Here is a 23350-nt window from a genome sequence, read left to right on the forward strand (position 1 = left end):
GTTTATAGCCTGTTTATTTTATTGGACATATAATTTTAAAATACAATAAGAGGGTAATATTATCATTCATATCATCATATTATCATCATTATTTCTAATACAGCAAACTAAATTATACTTATCAAAGCTACTGTAGTATTTTTCATAAAATTAAACCTGTATTCTAACCTAGAAGAACTTGAATATATTAAATGCATATCATAAAACATGCATTTATAAGTAGTTTTAGGGAGTAAAACTTACTTGATATTTGCTTTTACAGCCAGAAGTTTCTTTGAGCTTGAGTTACCATGTAAGATTTATACTAACCCATGAGAAAATGAGTTCCATTAATGAAAACACTTTCTGCTGTGCGATTATAAGCAGCTATTGCAAAGTCTTAAAAAATTCAGTTGAATAATCATGTGTTGAATGAATATGAATATTGAATGAACAAATTTCAAAAATTATTTACATTAACCTTTTGTAGCCCTTCTCTCATAAACCAAAGTATATATTAAAATAAATTCAGAAATAAATAAATTCAAACTGTAAGAATTCCACTCTCTATTCCTCCTCTTTTTTTTTTTTTTTTTTTTTTTGCGGTATGCGAGCCTCTCACTGTTGTGGCCTCTCCCGTTGCGGAGCACAGGCTCCGGACGCGCAGGCTCAACGGCCCTGGCTCACGGGCCCAGCCGCTCCGCGGCATGTGGGATCTTCCCGGACCGGGGCACGAACCCGTGTTCCCTGCATCGGCAGGTGGACTCTCAACCACTGCGCCACCAGGGAAGCCCTCACACGAATGCTTTTTAACAGTGACCTTTGGACAGATAAATGGAAACTCAGAAAGCTTTAAGGAATTACTCATGATTCAAGGGAATGGGAAGTGGACAGAGATGCTTAGATGAAGATCAGTGTTTTAAACTCTGCTCCTTTTTATCCAGGTTTGGGTTTGGTCATATCTCTGTCTGTTTCCACTATGGTAGACATTGATTAAATTCTAGAACACTAATCAAAATATACATTTGCAAAGATATTCCTCATCTCCAACTCCTGTTTCTAGAAACATCTTTGCCATGATCCCGAAGGGTAGCAGAATATGCCGCCCCCAAATCTGCCACCTTGGTATATTGATGATTTTGAGCTGCAGTCACTTGAAAAACAGCCAGTGCAGGGGGAGGCTTTCTCTGAACTTCCCTTCGCTGCCCAAGGACAGATCCTCTGAAAGGAAATCAACTGTCATAAATCTTCTCCTTGGCCATTTCCTCAACCAGGAAAGATTGGTCACAGGAGAGGAGACTAGAAGTTGACATCAGACAAACTGTGTCACCAACTGTCATATCTCCCATCTCTTCTTCTAAGGGCCCATTCATTTTTCCTAAAAATAATTTATTCTCCTCTAAAAGGCTGCATCCGCACTTCCCTTTCCCTACAAAGATGGTGTTTCATCCTGAATCTCACCCTGGAGAGAGATCATTTCTCCCTGGATATCTCTCATGTATACATGAGATACACATGTTAATAAACTTCTGTTTGTTTTTCCCTTGTTAACCTTTAGGGGTCTCAGCTAAACACTCAGAAGGGTAGAGGGAAAATTATGTTTCCTCCCCCATAATCCTCTGAAGCGCTCTTACTTACTGGGCTTCCAAAGGTACCAAGAGACTTTTAGTTGCAGGTGCCCAGCAACTGCAGGGACTCTACAAATATATGTTGAATTGATGAATGAGTGTGCCTTAGGTGGAACAGTGGGATACTACTCAGACGGTCCTATGGGTTGTCTTTTTGCTTTCTGGCTGCGTTGCACATCAGAGTTCAGACACAACGTGGCAAAGCTTAAAGGATAGGGCATCTCTCCTCCCACAGGTGACACCAAGGTGCTTGAGGAGGGTGAGGAAGGATTTAGGTGTGTGTCCTCTTCACACAGATGTGTTGGATTCAAATTTTAGATCTGTAAAGTCTTTTATAAGGAAAGAAAGTTTCCTATTCCAAGTCTCTCATTTTGTGAAGGAAAACTGAGCCTCTGAAAAACTTCCTGGTTGAATATCTGAAAACAGAATCTCATCTTAAATAGACTAGGAGATTTTGATGTCAAAAGTACCACTCATTTATAACCTTGAATTTGCAGAAAGTAGCTTTTCAGATAGTAAAACATTTCTCTGCTGAAATGAAACAAATACCTCTGGCTAAAACGAAAGAGAGAAAAGCATTTAATTCCACGAACAGCAATAAAAACCACCAATAAAAACCAATAAAATACCACTGCATGCTCCTCGATAGGGCTGCTCTCTAAGAAGAGGGCTCCAGCTTTTTGCTGAGGACTAAGTCTTAAAAAAAAAAAAAAAGGAAGCTAGTTCAGACTTTAAGACCTCAAATATAACCCCAAAAAAATCAACAGTACTACAAGCGTCAACTTTTTACAGGCAAAGATTTTTGAATTGAAATATTATTATGAAACCAAGGGTTCGTGGTTGTGCAATGCAGATTTCAAAGAAGGGGGAGTTAAGGTATGAATATTATAAAAATCTGTAAAGAATAAATAGTGTGGAATATCAGTTCTCACTACCGCTAGGTACTCTCCTGACTATTATACTAGTACCCGACAATGGAGGCTTTCCCTGTCTCCTGGTCTCCTGATCAAGCTCACACACAGGGCTGGACGCTCTGGGGGCCGCTGACCCGCGGAGAGGGTGCTGGCGCCACGCAGTGGTGCAGGGGGGTCACTGCCACTTAGGAAGCCACTAACGATTTTAACTTAGTAGAGACGGGATCTTTCAGTCATGGGGCCCTTTGAAGAAACGTCTCAGCCAAGTCCTTGTCAGCAAGCGGGTGCAATTTAACTCTTTCTTATTTGCTTTAGGGGAGAAATGAAAAAAGTGTTTTTTAAACCAAGTTGTTCATCTTCCACGGATAAGAATAAATAAAAGAGCATTTTTCCAAGTGTAAGAAAAGGTTGATAACCTTTAACTGCACTAGCCTAGATTCATAAAGTTAAAGTGATACTGGAGTCTGTAGTCACTACAGCTACCATGGGCAGGAAGGTCCCAGAAACGTCGATTTGTCATTCATCTTCCTGGTTCTGAGGCACAATTATTCTTAAAAGTATTATGTGACCCAAACTTCTAGAAATTATTGTCTGAATGTGCCCTTGTCCTACCATTATTTCACTCGATGTGTAGAACTGGCCTGAGTCACTTACTGGAAATAAGGCTTTATTCTGCTATGGCTTTTGTGGATAATTCCTAAAATTTTCTCCACTATTCTATTTGAAAGCACCTGAGAAACTGACCTGCTGTTTTGGGGTAAATAGTCACAGGGTGGAGGGTGGGATGGAAGGAGTGTTACATGGACAGGCCTGGGCTTGAATTCCTTTTGGACCATTATTTGATCTGTAAACTTGGGTAAGTCTGTTTGCTTTTCTGATGGTTTTCAAACCTTTCTGCATCTATAATTCTTCACTTATATAATGGGTACAAGAATGTCTATCTCTTTGGCTTTTATGATTAACAACAACAACAACAAGAAAAATACAAGCAAAACACCTTGCATAGAGCTTCCCATGTAGAGATGCACATTTTTTTTTAAAGCAGTTGTCATTTGCTGCTCCTTCCTTATGAGGAATGTGACTCTCACCTTTAATACAAATTTCCAGCAGAAAGTTTCCAATAGAGAAGAGGAGGCAGATTTTTGCATGGCGCCATGTTTTTTTTTTTTTTTTAAGAGGATAGAACATCCTTACATTCTGTTCTGTTGCGCTTTTGAAACAGTTATGCTTTATAAAGTATTACGTGAAGTGTCTGTGCCAGCTCCTAGAATCCTCCCATTTTTATTCTGGACTTGTCTCTGCATTACTTTCAAGGTCCAAAGATGGCTGTTCCTTATATGGTTCTGTTTAGGTGGAGGATTACTAATTATTATTATTATTTTTTCTTGTACCTTCTGCTGACATTTCACGGATTCCCTGTGTTAGAACTTTGAAAAGAAAATCTGCTTTGAATGTTGAACTGCAGGGTGTGTAATAGCAGGAGCCATGTTTGGACACATTTTAAAAAATGAGAAAAGAGAAGGATTTTATTTCCTAAATATCGAAGGGAAAATGGTTTCAGTTAGTTGAGTGACAACTGGTCAGCTTTTAGGGTCCCTTCAGTTCCTGGTGATAAAGATGCTGGGACAGCAGATTGCAGGCAGGTCTAAGACGCCTTGTGCGAACCAGGAGGACGGGCTGCGCTGGCGGATGAGGCTCTTTCGGGTGCAGAAGAAGCACCACGTTTCCTCCCCTCCCCTGCCCTGCCCTCAGACCGTCCTGTAATTAGTGGAGCCGGTCAATCTGAGCTCGGCAAATCACGGGCTTTCCACGAAATAATGGTGGTTCTGCTGCTCGCGGACATGGACACCTCGAAGCCTGAAAACAGAGAGGATGTTTTTCTTTTTCGTGACGGGGGCGGGGAGGAGAAAAGTGGAAGCGACAGGGGCCCGATGAGTGACACCCGTACACGGTGGAAAAGAAAGGGCTTCGATGGGAGCGTGGGAACCGGAGTTCTGCACGGGGAGCTTCAGCGCCCCGAGAGCGTGCCCTGTGCGCGACCTGATTAAGCCCAGGAAGGGGAACGACAGGAGGCTTTTCTGAACCTTCCCTACGGGGCACGGAGCTCTGCGGGGCGCGGGCTGGGCCGGCGTCTCCTCCCGGCTCCGCGCCCCGGGTCCCCTGCGCGCGCCGCCTGGGTCGCGACGGCCCCTTCCCTGGATGGACTCCCGCCGCGGCCTCCGGGGCGGGGACAGCTCCGGCCACCGCGCGGCCCCTCCGCCCAGAGCTCGCAGGCTCCGAGGCTGGCGGGTTTCGGCGCGCGTCGTGGGGCCCCTGCGAGCGCGGCAGCCGCCCCCGCGGCTCCGGGCCCCGCGTCGCCCAAGGGCTCGGCCGGTGCGTCGCGCGCCCGCCCCGGGCCCGTCCTCCCGCCCCGCGGCCCCGGCGCCGCGCCCGCCCCGCCCCGCCCCCGCCCGCGGGCCGCGGCGGGCGGCGGACGGGACATGGGCCGGCGGCTGGCGGCGGAGGGCGGCTGAGGGCGCCGAGGCTCCGCGCCGTGGCCTCGCGTCCCGTGCGCCCCCGGGGACCAGGCGCCGCGCCCGCTCGCGGCGGGGACCCGGCCGGTGCGCTGCAGACCTCCGGCCCCGCGGCGGCGGCTCTCGCTGCCCGCTCCGTGCCGGGCCCGGCGGGCGGCCCTGCCCGCTCCGGGGCGATGCGCTGAGCGCGCCGAGGGCCGAGCTCGGGGACGACGGCAGCGGGGGGAGCCGAGCCCATGGAGCCGGCGGGTACCCGGCGGAGCCGGCGGACGCCGCCGCCGCCGCCTCAGCCGCTGCTGCTGCTGCTGCTGCTGCTGCTGCTGCTGTTGCTCCTGCAGGTGGCGGGACCGGCGGGCGCCCTGGCCGAGACCCTGCTGGACGCGCCGCGGGTCATGGGCACCAGCTCCAGCCCGCCCAGCCCCGCGAGCGTGGTGGCTCCGGGCACGACGCCGTTCGAGGAGAGCCGACTGCCCGTGTTCACCCTGGATTACCCCCACGTGCAGATCCCCTTCGAGATCACCCTGTGGATCCTGCTGGCCTCCCTGGCCAAGATCGGTGAGCGAGCTGGACCCGCGGGGTGCGGCGGGGACCAAGGCCGGGAGGGTGCCCGGATCGGCGAGTTGACCTCTGGGTCGTGGCCGCCTCCCCGTGGACCAGGGCAGGGACGACAGAGCAGCTTCAATGAAAGGGACCCTGGGAGGGGCAGTTTCATGCTTTGGCTCTTGAGTGGACCTTGGCCTGGAAATAGCCCCGGAGTTTTAACCCGTACAAATTTAGCGATTTGCGGCTTGCTCTGCCTGGAACGCCGAGTGTGAGAGCCCTCTGCTGAGGCTGAGACCTCTTTACTGAGGAAGGAGGGCAGTGGGCTGAAGTTCATGGGTCTCACCTACTGGGAGAGGGGCGGCAGCAGCACCCAGGCTAGAACGGTGGAAGCCCTGGATGCTTGGGAGAGAGACGTGCCTTGGCAGGGACGCAGACGCTGCCGTGCACCTGACTAGTGAGGTGCCTGGAAGGGGACCAGGGACACCTGAGTGCCTGCAGCACGACGGGGACGCCCTGTCTCCTCCCTTCCTCTGGGCTGAGGCTGTCACTCTCCAGGAAGCATTTTCGTGGTGACTGAGGCCAGTGAAGCCAGATGCATGTTTGAACGTAATTAACCCACGTTTCCAAACTACATTTTAGTCTCCTTTGGAAAGCAGGAGCCTCCGAATGGATCTTCTCATCTTCATTTATTTTCACCCCACATAAACTTGTGTTAGGAGTGGAGCTTGTCCTTTATATTTTAAATACTTTTTAATTTAAAATACGGCAACTACTGTTGTTGTAATGATTTCAAAAAGTGATCAGGTCGACAGAATTTATGCATTATTGCGTCTGTTTTATACGTCTGCTCCTTGAGAGGTCCCATGCTCTAAGGTCTCCATAAAGGATGAAAAGAAACATTGCTGCACCCCCAAGCCTAGAGATTGGTGGGAGAGATGGCATACGCCACAGCACTCGTAATCCAGGGAAGTGCTGGGTGGGATAAGACATTCAGAAAAGGTGATACATAGTGTAGGGAGAAGGGAAGCACTTCCTCATGCCGAGGATGCCTTTAAACTAGGTTTTCAAGGATGAGCAGAAGGTGGTCAATTGGAGATGAAACGGAACAACATTCCAGAGAGGAATAAGCAAAGGCCTAAATTGAGAGGGAAGCGCAAAGCAGGGATGGTTTATAGAAAGTGCAGGGTGCAGGAGGTAAGCCCGAAACAAACCTTCGATGTCAGATTAAGTTAACTAGCTTCTGTTCATGGTGACCAAAGGAGACATGTGCTATTTAAAGGCTTTGCAGCCGGTAATTGCCTGGTTTTGACATGGCTCTACTAGTTGAGTGTTTTAATTTCACCTGGGAAATGGAATAAGGGGGAAAGGATGTCCCTGTCTATTATGCACATTTGCATAAACTCATTGCCTGTCATAGTAAACGCAGGTGCTATCTCATGCGGTCCTCACAGCAGCCCTGCCAAGTAGGAAGGGCAGATATTAATACCCACTCGGTAGAGGTGGAAACTGAAACTCAGAGAGTTTGCCCGAGTTGCCCACGGACGCACAAAGCGCAGGCGCTGTCTACTCTTTCTCTCTCTGAGCCTCTGTCACCAAAGGGGTGCTTTCATGCCCTGTTTCCATGACTACTTCTCTGCTGCCATTTCTATTCAATTATAGCTCTTTCTTCTGTTCCTCACTCCTGATTATTTTAATCTGATCAATCACACTAATAACAGCCGCTAGTAGCCACTTAAGTTCATTATCTCTAATTTTCACAACCACCCGGGACAGGTATGATGACCGCGTTTCAGATAGGAGGAAACTGAGAGCTGGGGAAGTTACCTTGCTGCCTGATGGTGAGCCAGAATTCCAGCCAGCTCTGCCCGATGTCTCATCTTCCTGTCTACCCTGGAGGCTTGTTTGGTGTCAGGGTTAAATGAGAAGAGATCTGTATACCCTTCTTAGGACAGTGCTGGGCCTGCAGTGAGCGCTGAATATTGTCACCATCAGGAGTGGTGGAAGAGTAGCAGGGCTTACTCCACCAGTTTTCTGGCACTGCGGTTCCTTTTCCCCTGGACTGGGCTGCCTCTTGCATTTTCCTGCTTCTGTTTTAGGCTCTGCCTTTTCCAAGCGTTCTTATTCTGAGCATTGCCTTTTTACACTTGCTTTTTTCCATCACAATCTGTTCGTCTTACGTGACGTTATCGTGTTAATTGTATGGTATTTTATTAGAAGGCGTTCTTGCTTGTGTGAGCTCCTAGGTGTATTCCTCTGCCTGTGGGCAGTTTTCTCATCCAGATGTGTTTCTGTTCCCTGGCATTTGCTGTCCTGCCTGTCTCTTTGCCTGTACCAAAAGTGGAGCTTCTCTGACTACTGTTTCCTCTTTCCTCCCTGCACCTGAGGTGGTGCCAAGATGGAAACAGACAGACGTTCGTATCTCCCAGCCAGAACGGTCTGAGTGGAGTGGAGACCGCTGTGGTGGGGTGAAGGCTACGGTTCTCAGAGAAATAAGTGTAGGCTTCTAGTACCAAAAGTTAGTGCTTGAGGGTCTTTTCTAGGTGCTGCCTTGATATAATCCAGCCCTGTCCTCCTGCTGCTGCGCTGTTCCTAGAGGAGCTGGGAAATGCCCAGGAATCCCCCCTCTACCTCCCCTAGGCCCTCAACTTTCTCTTTGGCTTTGGAGAAGACTGTGCTGGTACCAAGGGCACTTTTACAGCCCATTAAACTGTGGTCTGGCCATTAAATTCCATTTTAACTCTTGCACTGGAAAAACTGTTGCTTTGGCAGGACTCATATGACTTAATTGGCTCACGTTTGGGTAGGGTGATGAATTGAGCAGTGCAGGGGGATGTGAGGCTATGGGGTAACAGGAGTGTTAACACATGCAAAATGCCATGGTTTCTATTTGGGGTACTTTTATGCTGTGTACCTAATGGACCTGAGCTTACCTGCCCCAGGGAACATGGAGAAACGTTGCTAGTGATTAAGCTGAACGGGGATCACAGATTGCCCGCAACGGAGGCTCCTGATAGCATTTGTAGGAGGTTGAAATCATGCCCGAGGGTGAATTCAGAATCGTTTTCGAGATTGCTGCACAATATAAACTTAGAAATAACTACAGTCAGAAGTGAGAATATGCATTTTTGGCAGTGTATTGAATGATTCAGCTTTTCATTGTTTTACTTGATTATCAGGGGTAATCGACTTTCTAATTTGTTTGGTCAAAAAGAAAGTTCTGTAGAGAAGAAAGTTTCCTAAAATGATGACGATGGTGATGTTGTGTATGTGTGTGTGAAGTAGGTTAAATAAATAGAAGAACATAGCAAATTCAGCCCTCCTTTGAAAAGTTTTTTAAAAAAAATTTTGGCAAGAAACGTCTCCCAATTTGTTTTTCACTTAGATCCTCATGCATGTGAACTCTTATTGTTCTTTCATTTTGAATGTTTATATTTCGAATGAACTGTTGATTTTTTTTTTTTTTTTTTTTTTTTTTTTGCGGTACGCGGGCCTCTCACTGTTGTGGCCTCTCCCGTTGCGGAGCACAGGCTCCGGACGCGCAGGCTCAGCGGCCATGGCTCACGGGCCCAGCCGCTCCGCGGCACGTGGGATCTTCCCGGACCGGGGCACGAACCCGTGTCCCCTGCATCAGCAGGCGGACTCTCAACCACTGCGCCACCAGGGAAGCCCTGAACTGTTGATTTTTTTAAGTTATAAATGCTCACTTTGCTTGGTAAATCCTGTATACAGGGATGGAGTTCTACAGCTTGGAATAATAGGTAGCCAAAGAATGAAGAAGAGAAAATTTTCCTAGAGTGTTCTAAGATTGTGTCCTCTGATTTCCTTGCCCATGACGTGGGTCAGTGGGATTTGTCCTAAACTGGGTAAACTTGGGCATGCATTCTACCTCTGTTCAGGGTGCTGGGACAAAGCAGTGGGTCCCCCTGCTGTTGAAAGTAACAAAGCCCCCTTCTGTGTCCTCAGTGGTTCCCCCAGACACTCCCTCATTTATCTTGCAGTCTTGGGAAGCTGGCCTGTTTGCCTCTTCCAGGTGTCAGCTCTCACCTGCCCTTTTCACTTCCTTTACCCTTGAACTTGGGCTTAGGATGCAGCATTTTCCACTTCTCTTCGTCCTGTTGTCTTGAAATTAAATAACTTGTGTTATTATTTTAAGGGAAAGACAAAGCAATTTGGTCCTCTGGGCTCCAGACTCTGCTGAATTTAAAATAGAAACCAGACTTTCTTTGGTTAATATCCACCTGGTTACTGAGATCCTGATCTCTGGAAAAACCTATCCTTGCCTTTGATCTGTTTCTTTTCGTCATATTTTGTTTTCCTGAAGCATATTTACTGGCTGGTTGGTCAGTGGATGAAGCTCATGGTCTTCACGTATTATTTGAACCACATCTCGCTTTGAACATACGTCTAAAGCCAGGTCCTCCTGATGGCCTGTGTTTGTTCCTAATAGAGCTCAAAGAAGACTTCTAATTTCTTACTGCCTCAAAACCTCCAACTCTTCCTATTGGGCCAACCATACATTTCCTGTTTTCTGTCCAAAGGATGACTTCAGTGGGTCTCTTTCTAAAGACTGTTTCAGGCGCCTTCTAGAATTATCACTGCACTCTACCAAAGACATATTTTGGTACCTTTTAAAATAATAGCAGGTGATTATCTACCCAAAATATTAGTCTTTGTATCAACTTTAAGAATGAGAATAATATTTATCATTGATAAGATGCTTTATTTTTTACAGAATTCTTTCCTATAGCTTGAAGCCCTAAAGAGGTATGCAAAGAACCTTTTGTGTAAACTTATTTGTTCCTTGTAGGGTTTTAAAAACTCACTATAAAACCAAGTGAATTGGATGGTTTGTATATGGGTAGATTTTCACCAATGATTTAATTGCTTTAAAGTTTATAGTTCTGTTTGGCTTATCTATGTCCTCTTAGGTCAGTTTTGGAATCTGTATTTTTATTTTTCTAGAAAGACATTATTTCATTTGTGTTTTTAAATTTATGGGAAGAAATTTAATTTTTATGATTTAAAAAATCTCCACTTTGTTTCTATTTAAGTTCTACTTTATTATTCCTAATATTGTTATTTTTATCTTTCTTTACTTTGATCAAAATTCATAGAAGTTTATGAATTTTTCTGGTTGGCTTCTTTTTCAAAGAATTAGATTCTGGTTGGCTTCTAATTTATCAATTTCTGAACTTTATTATTTAGTTACTCCTACTTTATTTGGGTGTATTTTTAAATTTTTTTATTTTTATTCTTTTTGCGGTACGCGGGCCTCTCACTGTTGTGGCCTCTCCCGTTGTGGGCACAGGCTCCGGACGCGCAGGCTCAACGGCCATGGCTCACGGGCCCAGCCGCTCCGCGGCATGTGGGATCTTCCTGGACCAGGGCATGAACCCGTGTCCCCTGCATCGGCAGGCGGACTCTCAACCACTGCGCCACCAGGGAAGCCTGTATTTTGTTATTTTTTTAAAAAATTGTTGAATTGCAAGCTTAGCTCATTAATTATTGAATTTACTTGCTTTCCAATATGTTGACCCCCACCTTACAAGGGTAATTAATCCCTGAAAAAACACTTACAGTTGAAAACATATTTAACATTGCTTTCAGTATTTTCAATGATAAATATTTTTATGAACTCATAAGCTCCACAGTTGGCATGGCTAAATGACATTAGTCTTATTAAAATGGACAAAGTTATTTCAGTAGTTTACTTTAGTTGTTATAACTTCTAATAAGCCATTTTCCCTTAATACATTTTTTCAAAATATGACTACTTGTTCTCATTAAATTCAAAGCAATGAAAAACTGACACTTGACTATGTTACAAACAAAACGTATTCATGATACTCTAAGTTATGTAAATTTATCTTTATTGCAAATTATAATAATAACAATAAACAACATGGCAAAGACTAAAGAATTCAGGGAGATGATGCAACCGTCTGTATTCTGAGGAGAACTTAACACAACATATTAGTGATAAAACTGAAAAGATGACTGCGTGATGTATCAGCCACCAATTTAAAGTCTATAAAATCCAATTTGGTCTTTATGAAGTCAAATAAATGCTTTATGAGATGAAATGAAACTCTTCTTACATATGAATTCTCATGACCCAAATGGGTACAACTTAGAGGAATGGCAATATATGTATTTAAGGCTAGAAGTATATCCTTCTGATCCTATTTTAGTTGCATTGCATAGATTTGATATAAAGAGTTTTCACTGTTCAGTTTTCAGTATTTTTAAATTTTCTTGAGATTTTTTTTTATTGTAGCCCGGTAGTTATTTAGAATTGTAGTAGTTCATTAATAAACACATAGAGATGTGTGGTTATTTTTCATTTTATTCATATGTTAGTCCATTTTGGTTATATAGACCTGATTGATTTTTGATACTGATGGAGATATCCTCTGTGACTTAATAGGTGGCCATTTAAAAATACATGTCAAGGCTTGCTTGAAAGATTGTGTACATATACAGACACACATATATACATACCCACAGAGGACTAGATGAAATTTCAAATTACGGTGTTCAACTTTTTAATAGCGTTACTAATTTTGGGGCTACTTTATATTTTAGGTTCTGGGGTACATTAAAATCAACCTCTAAGACTGTGATGTCAGTTGCTGTTGTAATTTTCTCATTTTTTGCTTTCTATAGCAGTATTTTGACGCTATGTTATTAGGTACATACTAGCTCAATATTGTTATATCTTCTGAGTGAATTCTTCCTTTACTTTTTAAGTTACGTATTAACTTCTCTATTTTAAATAATTTTCTTCTGGCTCAGAGTCTATTTTTTGTTATATTCCTACTGTTGTTCAAAATAAACTTCATTCTGCAAATGTATTTTTTTCTGTATCTATGTTTTTCACATCTATATTTTCCAGACATATCTTTTCCCTTACCATAACTATCAAATCAACTGGATAATTTTCCTTTAACTGTAGCTTATTAAACCACTTGTAGCTGATTTTGTATCTTTAATTTAAATTTTCAAATATCTGTAGTTTAAGGAGACATATAATTACATATATCGTGCGTACTGATATGTTTGGACTTTGCTCTCTGTTTACTGTGCTTTTCCTTGGTGTCTTCAGTTTTCTTTTCTTGCCATGTTTTGGCTTAGTCAAATTTTTCCTTCATTTTTTTATACATTATCATACATTGTTTCTATTCCTTTTGTGGTTACACTTCAGTTTTAATATGATTACCTGCTTTAGCAGGAGCCAGGCCAGACTGCCTTGGCTCACATCCCAGGTACGTTTTCCTACATATTTTGCAGGTGTATGATTGTTGGTGCATAACTTAAATTCTGAGATGTTTTCTGGGATGTTTACTTGGTAGTGGTCTGTTTTCCTCATGTTGCGAAAGGTTCTTACAAATTGGTTTTGCGTGTTCTTGCTGGGACCCAGGGTTTCAGAGATTGGTTTTTAGTGTTAGCTTGATTTTAGCTTGGTTCTCAGTTTGACTTTCCTTTATGACTCAAGAATTTGGTTTTCCTGAATGACTCTCGGTAAACAGATCTTATATATATCTTATAAGGTGGGGTAGACCTTGAATTTTATACCTCACAGCTGAATTTTCCCTCTGCCCAAGGCCATAAAAAGTTGACATGTTTCCTACCATTTTTCCTGACTATAGGCAACTTTTACTATTTATTTTTCTATTTAGGACAGAGTAGCTCTTGGAACTCAGGAATTTATACGTGAGTCCTTCCCTTACTGGTGTGAAGTCACGTTTCTTGTCCTCATGTAGGTATTCAAACGCCAGACCCTAGCACACAGGGCAGGTATTTTGTCTGGAGTCCCCCTGGTTCACTGTGGCTTGAAATCCTACTGACATCTCTCGTTTTGATTTCTGTCCTTATTCCTGGCTTCCTACACATTTTCCTTTATTTTGAGTGTGGCTAGATATCAATATTATATGTTTGTAGTGAGAGGAGGCTCTGTGTCCACATTGTTGGATTACTCAGTGACATTTTACATGGTACTTTTAAAAAAAGTGCTTTCTATGTAATAGTTAAAGTCCATGGATATGTCCTGCTTATGGACTATCATAATGGGTTCTCTTTAATGTAAGGTGAAAATAGTATGCACTTTCCTAGTTTTTCAGTATGAAGGATTTGATTATTCTGCCTTTGTTTTATCTGCTATATTTCCATACTTGGATAGAAGAGCAATAGCTCAGCAGTTGAAGAAGTGTTGGACCTACATTTTGGAAAAGATATCTCCAGATTAGAAGTAGGAAGACCCTGTTCAGCTCCACTTCTGCCATCAGCTTTGTGTTGTGATCCTGGCAAGTCTTCCCTACTTGGTTCTTGCATTTAATTAGTAGAAGTAGGGATCTGTATCTGTGTCATCTGTTTAATATTTCCATGGGGATAATATGAGATACTCTGTAGGGAAGGAAAACATTTACAACTAAGATTTTACTTCTATAGCAAAAGAAACTTAGGCCAAGAGAAACATGTGTTCATTACATTAAAGTGTTGCGTGAACAATGGTGTCTTGTCATGCTAAATGAGACACGCACAGTTATAGTTACTCTCTTGCAGTTACATCTCTTAAATGTAATGAATCATAATTGACGTACTTCCTGCAACAATCCTGCACATTGTTCATACTGTCCAAGGGCTTTCTTCATCTTGACTTTTATAGTTTACTCCTGTTTGAAGATGTGTGTATTCCTCTCCCTCTTCAGTAGTTCCAGGGGAGGGCACAGGAATCTCTCTGAAGGCCTTCTTTGTGGTTGTGACAAAATCATATGTTTTAATTTCTTTTAATTTAATTTTTCGACTGGAGTCGAGTTGATTTCCAGTGTTGCGTTAGTTCCAGGTGTACAGGAAAGTGACTCAGTTATTCACATACATATATATGTGTGTGTGTGTATATATATATATCTTTCTTCAGATTCTTTTCCCTTATAGCTTATTATAAAATCTTGAGTATAATTCTCTGTGCTATACAGTTGGTGTAGCCACTGTGGAGGTTCCTTAAAAAACTAAATATAGAGCTACCATATCATCCTGCAATCCCACTCCTGGGCATACATCCGGAGAAAACTGTAATTCAAAAATATACACGTACCCCAGTGTTCATTGCAGCACTATTTACAATAACCAAGACATGGAAGAAACCTAAATGTCCATCAACAGAGGGATGGATAAAGAATATGTGATATATATATATACCACTCCCCCTCCCCTCTTCCTTCATATATATACATATATATGCGTGTATATGTATATGTATATATGTGTATATCTCTCACACACACACACACACACACACACACACACACACACACAATGGAATATTACCCAGCCATGAAAAAGAATGAAATAATGCCATTTGGAGCAACATGGATGGACCTAGAGATGATCATACTAAGTGAAGTAAACTGGACAAAGGCAAATACCATATGATATTGCTTATATGTGGACTCTAAAAACAAATGATACAAATGAACTTATATACGAAACATAAGCAGACTCACAGACATAGAAAACAAACTTATGGTTACCAAAGGGGAAATCGGGGGAGGGATAAATTAGGAGTTTGGGGTTAACAGATACACACTACTATATATGAAATGGATAACCAGCAAGGACAAAGTCGTATTTTAAAGGTGAATTTCATGTCGTTCCGCAGTGTTGGCATACAAAGGCTCACGTGTTGAAAGACAGAAAAATCAAATTCACCATTACGTTTAGCAATCTCAACTGAAAATGAAAGAGTACACACGCCCACCCTGCATTGGAGGAACTCCTCTAAGGCAGCCTAAAGGTTTTGTTCACCGTTGGATGCCCCTTACGGAGGCACAGGGCCGTGAAACACCCCGTTGCCATATTTCTGTGACTCTGCCACTGCCGTTTCTGCTGCTCCCGATTCCTGAGCTTGTTTCCTGTGATGCAAGGGCTGGGAAACCTGAGCGGTGCAATGCGCCCCAGCACAGTCTTCTACTGTGGCATGCAGGGTGGAGATGGGTGAGGCTGGGTGATCCCTCTATGGTGGCTTCTTTCGTAGAATAACAATAGCAGACAAGGGTGGAGCCTTACTCCACGCCAGGTGTTTGGGTCACGCGCGTTACACCCATTATCTTATTTAATCCTCACAGCAACTCCGGGAGGCAGGCACCATTAGGACCTCCAGTTTTAAAAATTAGGTGAGGAAACAGGTTCAGAGAGCCTAGGTGTCGCCGCTGTTAAGTGGAAGGGGTGGGTCCGCGGCAGGTGTACTCGGTCACTCCGCTGTGCCTCACCCTGTCACCCCGCCTTCCGGGGAGACGAATATGAAGTTCTAGACCTCCGTCCGTGGTCTCCAGAGCGCCTCGATGTGCCTCGTCTCGCTCGCCCTTAACCTGGACCCGGGGGCCTGCGCTTCAGTTTCCTGCTGGAGCCGTATTACGTCGTTTGGACCGTCTCAGATTTTCATTGTAAAGTGGGACAAAAATAACGTCCTGCCCGCTTCGTAGGGTCATTGTGTGGACCAACTGAAATAACATGTGAAAGCAAGCTGCAAAGTTAAGGTGAGTGTGATCTCACGGTGACTGTGCACCGCGTAGGACAGAAAACGCTACAAGAAGGCAAAGTAACCTAAGTAGTATCAGAGCTAGAACGTGCATCTAGAATGCCTGAATCTTGGTCTGGCCTCTCCACCTCCCTAACTTAGGGAAGGTAGAATTCTAACGCTTTTGAAATATGTTTTTAGCATATTGAGGATTCATAGGTTAGAGGTTCAACCCATTATAACTTGAGCTACCATGTACATTTTAATAGGACAAAGTTCTATTTCAACAGATTTACAGGAGAAAAGATGTTAAATCTGTTTCACTGTTGCACATGCATACACACTTAATGAACTGTGCACACACACACTCACGTGCACATAGACACATATGCACACTTTAGGACGTAAGCTCCATGAAGGAAGGGAATTTATCTGTTTGACCCACTGTCTAGAACAGTGCCTGGCACGTAGTAGGTACTCAATAAACAATCATTGTGTAAATAAATAACTAGATAATGTTTAAAGATACTTTTTGTTTCATCTCACTTAAATCAGGTGGTAGCGAAGGTTACCATCCATCCTGGTTTGTCCATGGTGTTCATGGTTTACATTTCTTGTCCTAGCACATATCTTAGTACTGTGCCCTTTCCCTCTGAAATATACTAACTTGTATGGTAATTCACTCTGTCCCTTATCATGCATCTGCGTTTATTGCACATGCTTGGAGTGGTGACTTAGGCTCTGTTGCCCAAAAATCTGAGCTCACCCACTTACTAGCTGTGGATCCGGGGGTGAGATAATAAACCTCTATGACCTCAGTTATTTCATCTGTAGGATAATGCCAGTCGCTTCCTGATAGGGCTGTTGGGAGGATACAGTTAATCCACTTAGAAAACTTGCTGCCTTACAGCCTTGGAGATTTGGTTAGCCCTTGCATGAGAACAGATGTCCTGCTTCCTCCTCCAAAGCCTCAGAGCATTATGCCCCCCAAAGTCTCTCCTGTCCAGTGGTTCTGTAGCAAGTCGTCAGATTGTCTAGGTGCTCCTGTCTCCTGCTGTTACGCAAAGGTTTCTCTCTAAATCATACATATTTCAGTTTCTGATGTTGCACACATTTAAAAATCATCATTCTGCTTTTGTAAGCTAATTTGCAATGGAAAAGAAAATGCTTCGTTTTATCCCAGGTTCCTGTCTTGAAACAGAAGACTCAGAGTCAGGTGAGCCCTTCTCTGCAGGGGCAGCCTCTCTTCCAGACCCTCATCCTGACACCCCCGAGCTGCTGAGTCTACTCAGTGTCATTGGGGTCCCCAGACATGTCCACTCACACACAGGCAGGGGAAATGCGCTTTTCAGTAGATTTCCAAGTCCCTTTGTGTACAAACGGGGCTCCTTTAGGAATCTGGATGGGAAAGAGTTTTAAAACAAATGCTACCCAAAGTCATTATTGCTATTTTAAAACTGTCCACCGACTCTCTCTATCACCAGTATCCTAAAGCAGAATTACATGTTGGCTGACTGTACATTTTCTTTAACAAAACACTGGAATGGTGAAGAGGAGGGATGATGAGAAATCGCAGCCCCCCCTTTCCTATCTGATGGAAGTTTCCCTTCTGCAGGGTTGGGAGTGATACACTGTTGGTGTCAGCTGGTTTCCTTAGGAGAATGTGCATCATTCTTTGTGCCTTCTCTGGTGAACTGTCTGGAAGGCCAGGAAGATGCCGCCTCTAGCTTGAGCTCACATTTTTAGGGGAATTAGAAAATACATATGCCAGCCTGCAACAGCTCCAGCCCCAGTCTCTCTGTGCCCTGTAGTCCCAGCCGGGTTTCTGTAGAGCTTTTATCACTATCTGACATGTGGTTGTTTGTTTATTATCCACTCTGTCCCTCCCTCCTCCTGTAGAGGTTTCCGGGATTGATACGTTGTATCTTTTGTGTTTGTCTTCCTCCCTGGAGCTTGGAACGCTGGGTGGTAAAACTACCACGTCTACATTCTCAATACTGTGTTATATTTTCAGTTGTCTGACATCTAGCATCAGTGTTACTTCTCACAGGAGTCTTTATTTTACTTTACCTCATCCTTAACCCGGCTTTTAAGTGCTAATGGTTTTGCCAAAGGCATTGGTTGATTCGATAGCTGATGTATGTATTTAACGACTTTACTCTCTGCAGTGATTTTTGTTTGTTTGTTTTGTATGTTGTTTTCTTTTCATTTGGTCTTCCTGTTTTCAATTTTGTGTTTTGAAGTCACGTGACATCAGGGGGGTTGTTACTTACTGATCCTAAATCTTTGGACAGATGTGCATCATTGGCAGGACTCCGGTCCTCCGTTTTTCCACTAAGTGCGTTAGTAAGTTTGACTATTATCTTGATGAAGCAATACTAAGTCTGATGAAGGTGGAGCCGTTAAGAATCTACATAACGATCCTTAAGATTCATACATTCTGATGTTCCTTGAAACCCTGGTGGTCTTTGCAGTGAAAGGCAAATGGTACGACACGTGGGTGTATGAAGACCACGGAGCTGGTGATCAGAAGCCAGAGAGGAAGCAAAGTGGACAAAAATGTTATGATTCTAGGACGTTTGGAAAAGAGTGTCAATTTGCCAAATAGGGCGCATTCTTAGTTTAGCCCGGGGCCCCAGTATGCCCATAGGTCCCCACCATGTAAATCACTGCTGACTAGAGTTGAGTGCAAGCAACCACTTGATTGAAAAATAAAATCAGGTAGCAATTACCGGCAATTGTGGGTTCTTTTCCTATACTTTGATCTGCTTATTTTAAGCAAGTGGTCAATTTGTTTGTAAGGCAGGCTCTTCAAGGACTGAAAACCAAACAGAAAATAAAACTCTGGCACAAGGTGGTTGGGTGGATGGGGTAGGCTCCCTGGATAGCCTCGTACAACTTCACGATGACAGAGGGCAAACAGCAAAACCCAAATTGCCATAACTCATTTACCAACGCATGGGCTGAATGACAAATCCCAGGATTTAACATCTAACCCGGGGCAATAAAAGAAAAATTGCTTTCAACTGTTGCCCTGCATGGAGAATTTTGAATCTAGGTTACAGTTTTATCACCACTCCCCAGCTCAGAGCTTCCTCCCTCCCTCCCTCCCCGCCCCCGTCTGCCAGCAGGCTCTGCAAAGGGTCTGTTCTGAAACAGTCACCAGAACTTGACTACTCCCTGGATTCTGTAATTCCCCCTAAACAATGCCTATACGCTGGAAAGTTTTTACCCTCTGAACGATCTCTTCCAAACCTAATCCTTTCTTGGTCAAACCCCTTCTGTCACTAAAATGGAAAATGAAGAAAAAAAAAGGGGGGGCTGTCTAGAGCCACAAGGAGATGAAACCCAGTAAAATTAAGGATGCTGAGGGCTGCAGGATTTGCTTCATAGTCGTACAATCTAAACCTGCAGTCCGGATGGATGCAGAACAAGTTCTGCGACAGTTCTGAGCTGCAACTTACGTGAAACACAAGCTGGAGACTTTTCTAAATAAGAATACTCAGCGTGGCCAGGGCCGGCGCTCAGCATTTTTCCAGCAAGGATCTTGTTTCCCACCTGGCTGTGTGAGAAACTCCCCCAGATCACTTTACTCCTCCAGATGAGATATGTGTTGGGAGGCACGTCTTTCACGCCCAGGTGTCATATATGCAGAAATACTTTGACAGCTGTCCAGGGTCATTGTTATTTCCTGAGGCAGAGTTGCTGCCTTGGTGAGCTTCGGGGGTGAGTTTTGCCAGGCTGTCTGTCTGGATGGTGTGGGATGTGTATCCCACCTCGGCTGCACTGTGCTCACGGAACATTTTGCAAAATTGATACGATACAAACCTCACGTCGTTCCTCTGTTGGCTGCCCTAGAATCTGAGTGTGCTGATAGCAAGAACTGAACATCCTGGGAACCCATCCCCCTGTCCCCTTGCTCCTGTGGCTTCAGGAAGGAGAGTATGACCCGTTACCCGAGTAATCCAAGATGGTCTGTTTGGCAGGAAGTAGCCAAGGCGGTAAAGTACATAACTGGTTTTGGTTTTTTGAAAGCCAGCTAGTGGTAAACAACTGAATAGAAAATTCAAAACCATGAATACCTCTAAGGAAGACGTGAGAAATACGATTACAGAAGAGTACAGTGCGTTTGTTTACTTATTTACTGTTTCTTCACTGGTGTCCCTCAGACTTCAAGCACAGTTTCTTATCTTGGAAAGGAAGAGATTGATTTGCTTTTTACAAGATCGTTATGCAAAATAATTATCATACGTATACTTACATTGATGCTGACTAGCCAGCCCGTCTCTTGCATGTCAATCTCTTGGAAAATCCCTGGACAAATAGCGACCTTGTGGACCACGGACATAGCCCGCTAGTGAATGGGGCCTGTCCTTGTCCTTCCACTGGGATAGATTTTAAAGAGATATCGGAGGGTTCTAGAAATTCCGTGAGGCACAAGGTGGGGGGCTGTATCAATGGGTTGTTTATCTTGCCACGTGTTCACTGGGCTCGCTGCCCTGGTTCAGCCTCTTTAACAGCCAGGAGAACTTTGCTCGTGACTGGCCTGCCCCGGATTGATCGGGGCAGCAGAAGCCTGGGAGGCCCCTGGGCCTGTCTGCTGGGCCCCAGGACCCCGTGGACCGAGGGATCCAGTGCCAGGAGCATCTTCCCAGCCACCCTAGTCCTACTCAGAGCCTGGTTCCTCCCAAACACCTCCATGGGTGGGACCAAAGAACTCTGGCATTTGAAGGGAGAGCTTGTTATTTTTTCGATTTGTGACTTTTCTTGAAATCCAGAGAGATATAGTCTCCCCCCTCCGTGTGTGTGTGTGTGTGTGTGTGTCCTTGTCTGCGTGTGTTATGCACACCGCCACACAGGCACACGCACACACACGACTTTTAAGTCTGTCATGAGGCTGCCAGTTAAAAACTAAATATGAAATTTCTAGCTATGGATGTTTGCAGGGTCTACTCAGCAAAAATACTTTTCCTGCTCGTTAGATACAGGCTAATTCTTTGCGCCCAACTTCTTATACAGAGGAATATATAATACTGGGAATTGATCTCATCTGACTGATGTCCCAGGAATAGAAATGATGAGTCTGAGATTGAAGGATGGGTTTAGTGCAGGTGGTGATGAGACCAGGGCGTGAGTCAAATCCGTGCCCAGCCCTGGCTCCAGGATTGGATCAGGATCTGACCTGCCTCCGGTGGACAGGAAACTCCCAGGCCAGTGGCAGTGTACCCTCAGATGTTACGTCCGCCTGCAGAAGTGAACGTCACCACCTCCATGCGCTGGCCGGCACGTGTCAGAGAACTCAGCCCATTGGCAGAAACCAGCCCAGCAGGGACAGGGAGGCCTCTGGCCCCTCACTCACTTGCTTAAGAGATGGGAAGCCACATGTTTAATTCAGGGAATCTCAGTTCCTGAGCTGGGATCTCATTGGCACAGCTGAGACTTGAAGTCAGGAGTCTAAAAAGACTAGTGAGGAGAAATAGAATGGAAGGTTCCCCAGTCTCCACTACAGTCTTAGTAGCATCTGAAGATTGGCTTTTGGACTTGAGGTCTAGACAGGTAGCACACGGAGTGGGCCTAGTGGTGCGTGAGCAGGTCCCGTGAGATGCTTGTAGCGGGGCCAGGGTCGGGGAAGCAGGCAGGAGAGCTGGAGGACCAACCCTTGTCTTGGCTAAAGCTGGTTGCCCCCCTGCACACATTGATATGGAGCGGGGGACAGAGGGCCCAATCTGCTGATTTTTTCAAGATAAACCAGACAAGAGAATTTGTATGTGCAAACTCTGTTTCCATATATTAGCTCAATATTTAAAAACACCAGATAAACACAACAAAACAGGCCTGCTGGCCATGACGGCCTGTGGCCTGCCAGTTTGCTACCTCTGGTCCAGACTTTTTTTTTTTTTTTTTTTTTTTTTGCGGTATGCGGGCCTCTCACTGTTGTGGCCTCTCCCGCTGCGGAGCACAGGCTCCGGACGCGCAGGCTCAGTGGCCGTGGCTCACGGGCCCAGCTGCTCCGCGGCATGTGGGATCTTCCCGGACCGGGGCACGAACCCGTGTCCCCTGCATCGGCAGGCGGACTCCCAACCACTGCGCCGCCAGGGAAGTCCTCTGGTCCGGACATTTTCATGTTATTTGAAATTTTGCTTCTCGGATTTATACCTGGTTATACTGAAGGCGGCAGAGTCTGTTGTTTGGGACACTTACACACTCAGGATCACTTGGAATTTGTTACATAGTCCACTTAATAGTAATCAAAATAAGTGCCATTCTCAGAGTGGGATCATGTTACGAAAAGAGAAATAAGTAAATACAAATGGTGACATACTCTTACCGTTGATAAAAATGCGAAGGCTGTTATGGAATATCTAAGTGAGAGGCTTTCACGTTTTACACCTTGAATAAGGATCCCAGGTGTGGAAACAGCGCTGGGATGGCTGTTAGGAGGCTGGCGGGTCCTTCTCACGTTGCCTCTGATGTTCAGTTGAATCACACAGCAGCTTCATCATCTGTGAAAGGTAAATTCTGTGGGTAAATCAAATGTCACCCTGATAGTTATTCGTACCCTAAGTGAAAGTGTCACTTACCCTTGAGAAAACTTCCTTGTTTTGTCAGTTTAAATAAGAATATCTGTCACTTACATGTGGAATCTAAAATACGACACAAATGAACATAACTGTGAAAACAGAAACAGACTCACGGACATAGAGGACAGACTTGTGGTTGCTGAGGGGGAGGGGGAGGGGGAGGGGGAGGGATGGAGTGGGAGTTTGGGGTTAGCAGATGCAAACTATTATATATGGGATGGGTAAACAAGATCCCTGTAGCACAGGGAACTATATTCAATATCCTGTGATAAACCGTAAAGGAAAAGAATATGAAAAAGAATGTGTATATGTATAACTGAATCACTTTGCTATACAGCAGTAATTAACACAACATTGTAAATTAACTATACAGCAATAAAATTAAAAAAAAAAAGAATATCTAGTCTTAGAGTCTCAGTAGATTCTTAGGTCCCATGTAAGCACTTTCCTTTAAAATATTTCGATGAATAAAATAAGTGAATTTAACAGTTTTTAGATATAATTAAAACAATATTGTAACTCTTCTTGTGCCCTTGTTCACTGACCATTATTTTGAATAAACCCATGGAAATATTGATATAATAAACATACGTGCAGCAGTAGATTGTTATATCATGTTAATATGTTATAATTTCCTCACCCATTTCCCTTTTTCTGACGTCTTACTGTCATCATT

The 23350-nt window shown here is 44.3% G+C and overlaps 1 protein-coding gene across 1 annotated transcript in view; it reads left to right on the top strand.

The window, feature by feature from the left end:
• Positions 1-5270: 5270 nt before the first annotated feature.
• Positions 5271-23350, top strand: part of SLC9A2 (solute carrier family 9 member A2) — a gene marked incomplete at its 5' end in the record, with an annotated part of 87152 nt that continues 69072 nt past the window's right edge. The window contains one exon of the mRNA XM_082672672.1: positions 5271-5589. Within this exon, the coding sequence (XP_082528798.1) occupies positions 5271-5589 (319 nt within the window). The remainder of the gene's footprint in view (positions 5590-23350) is intronic.

Source organism: Grampus griseus, assembly GCF_964374135.1.
Source record: "Grampus griseus genome assembly, chromosome: 15".
NCBI classification, from domain to species: Eukaryota; Metazoa; Chordata; class Mammalia; order Artiodactyla; family Delphinidae; genus Grampus; species Grampus griseus.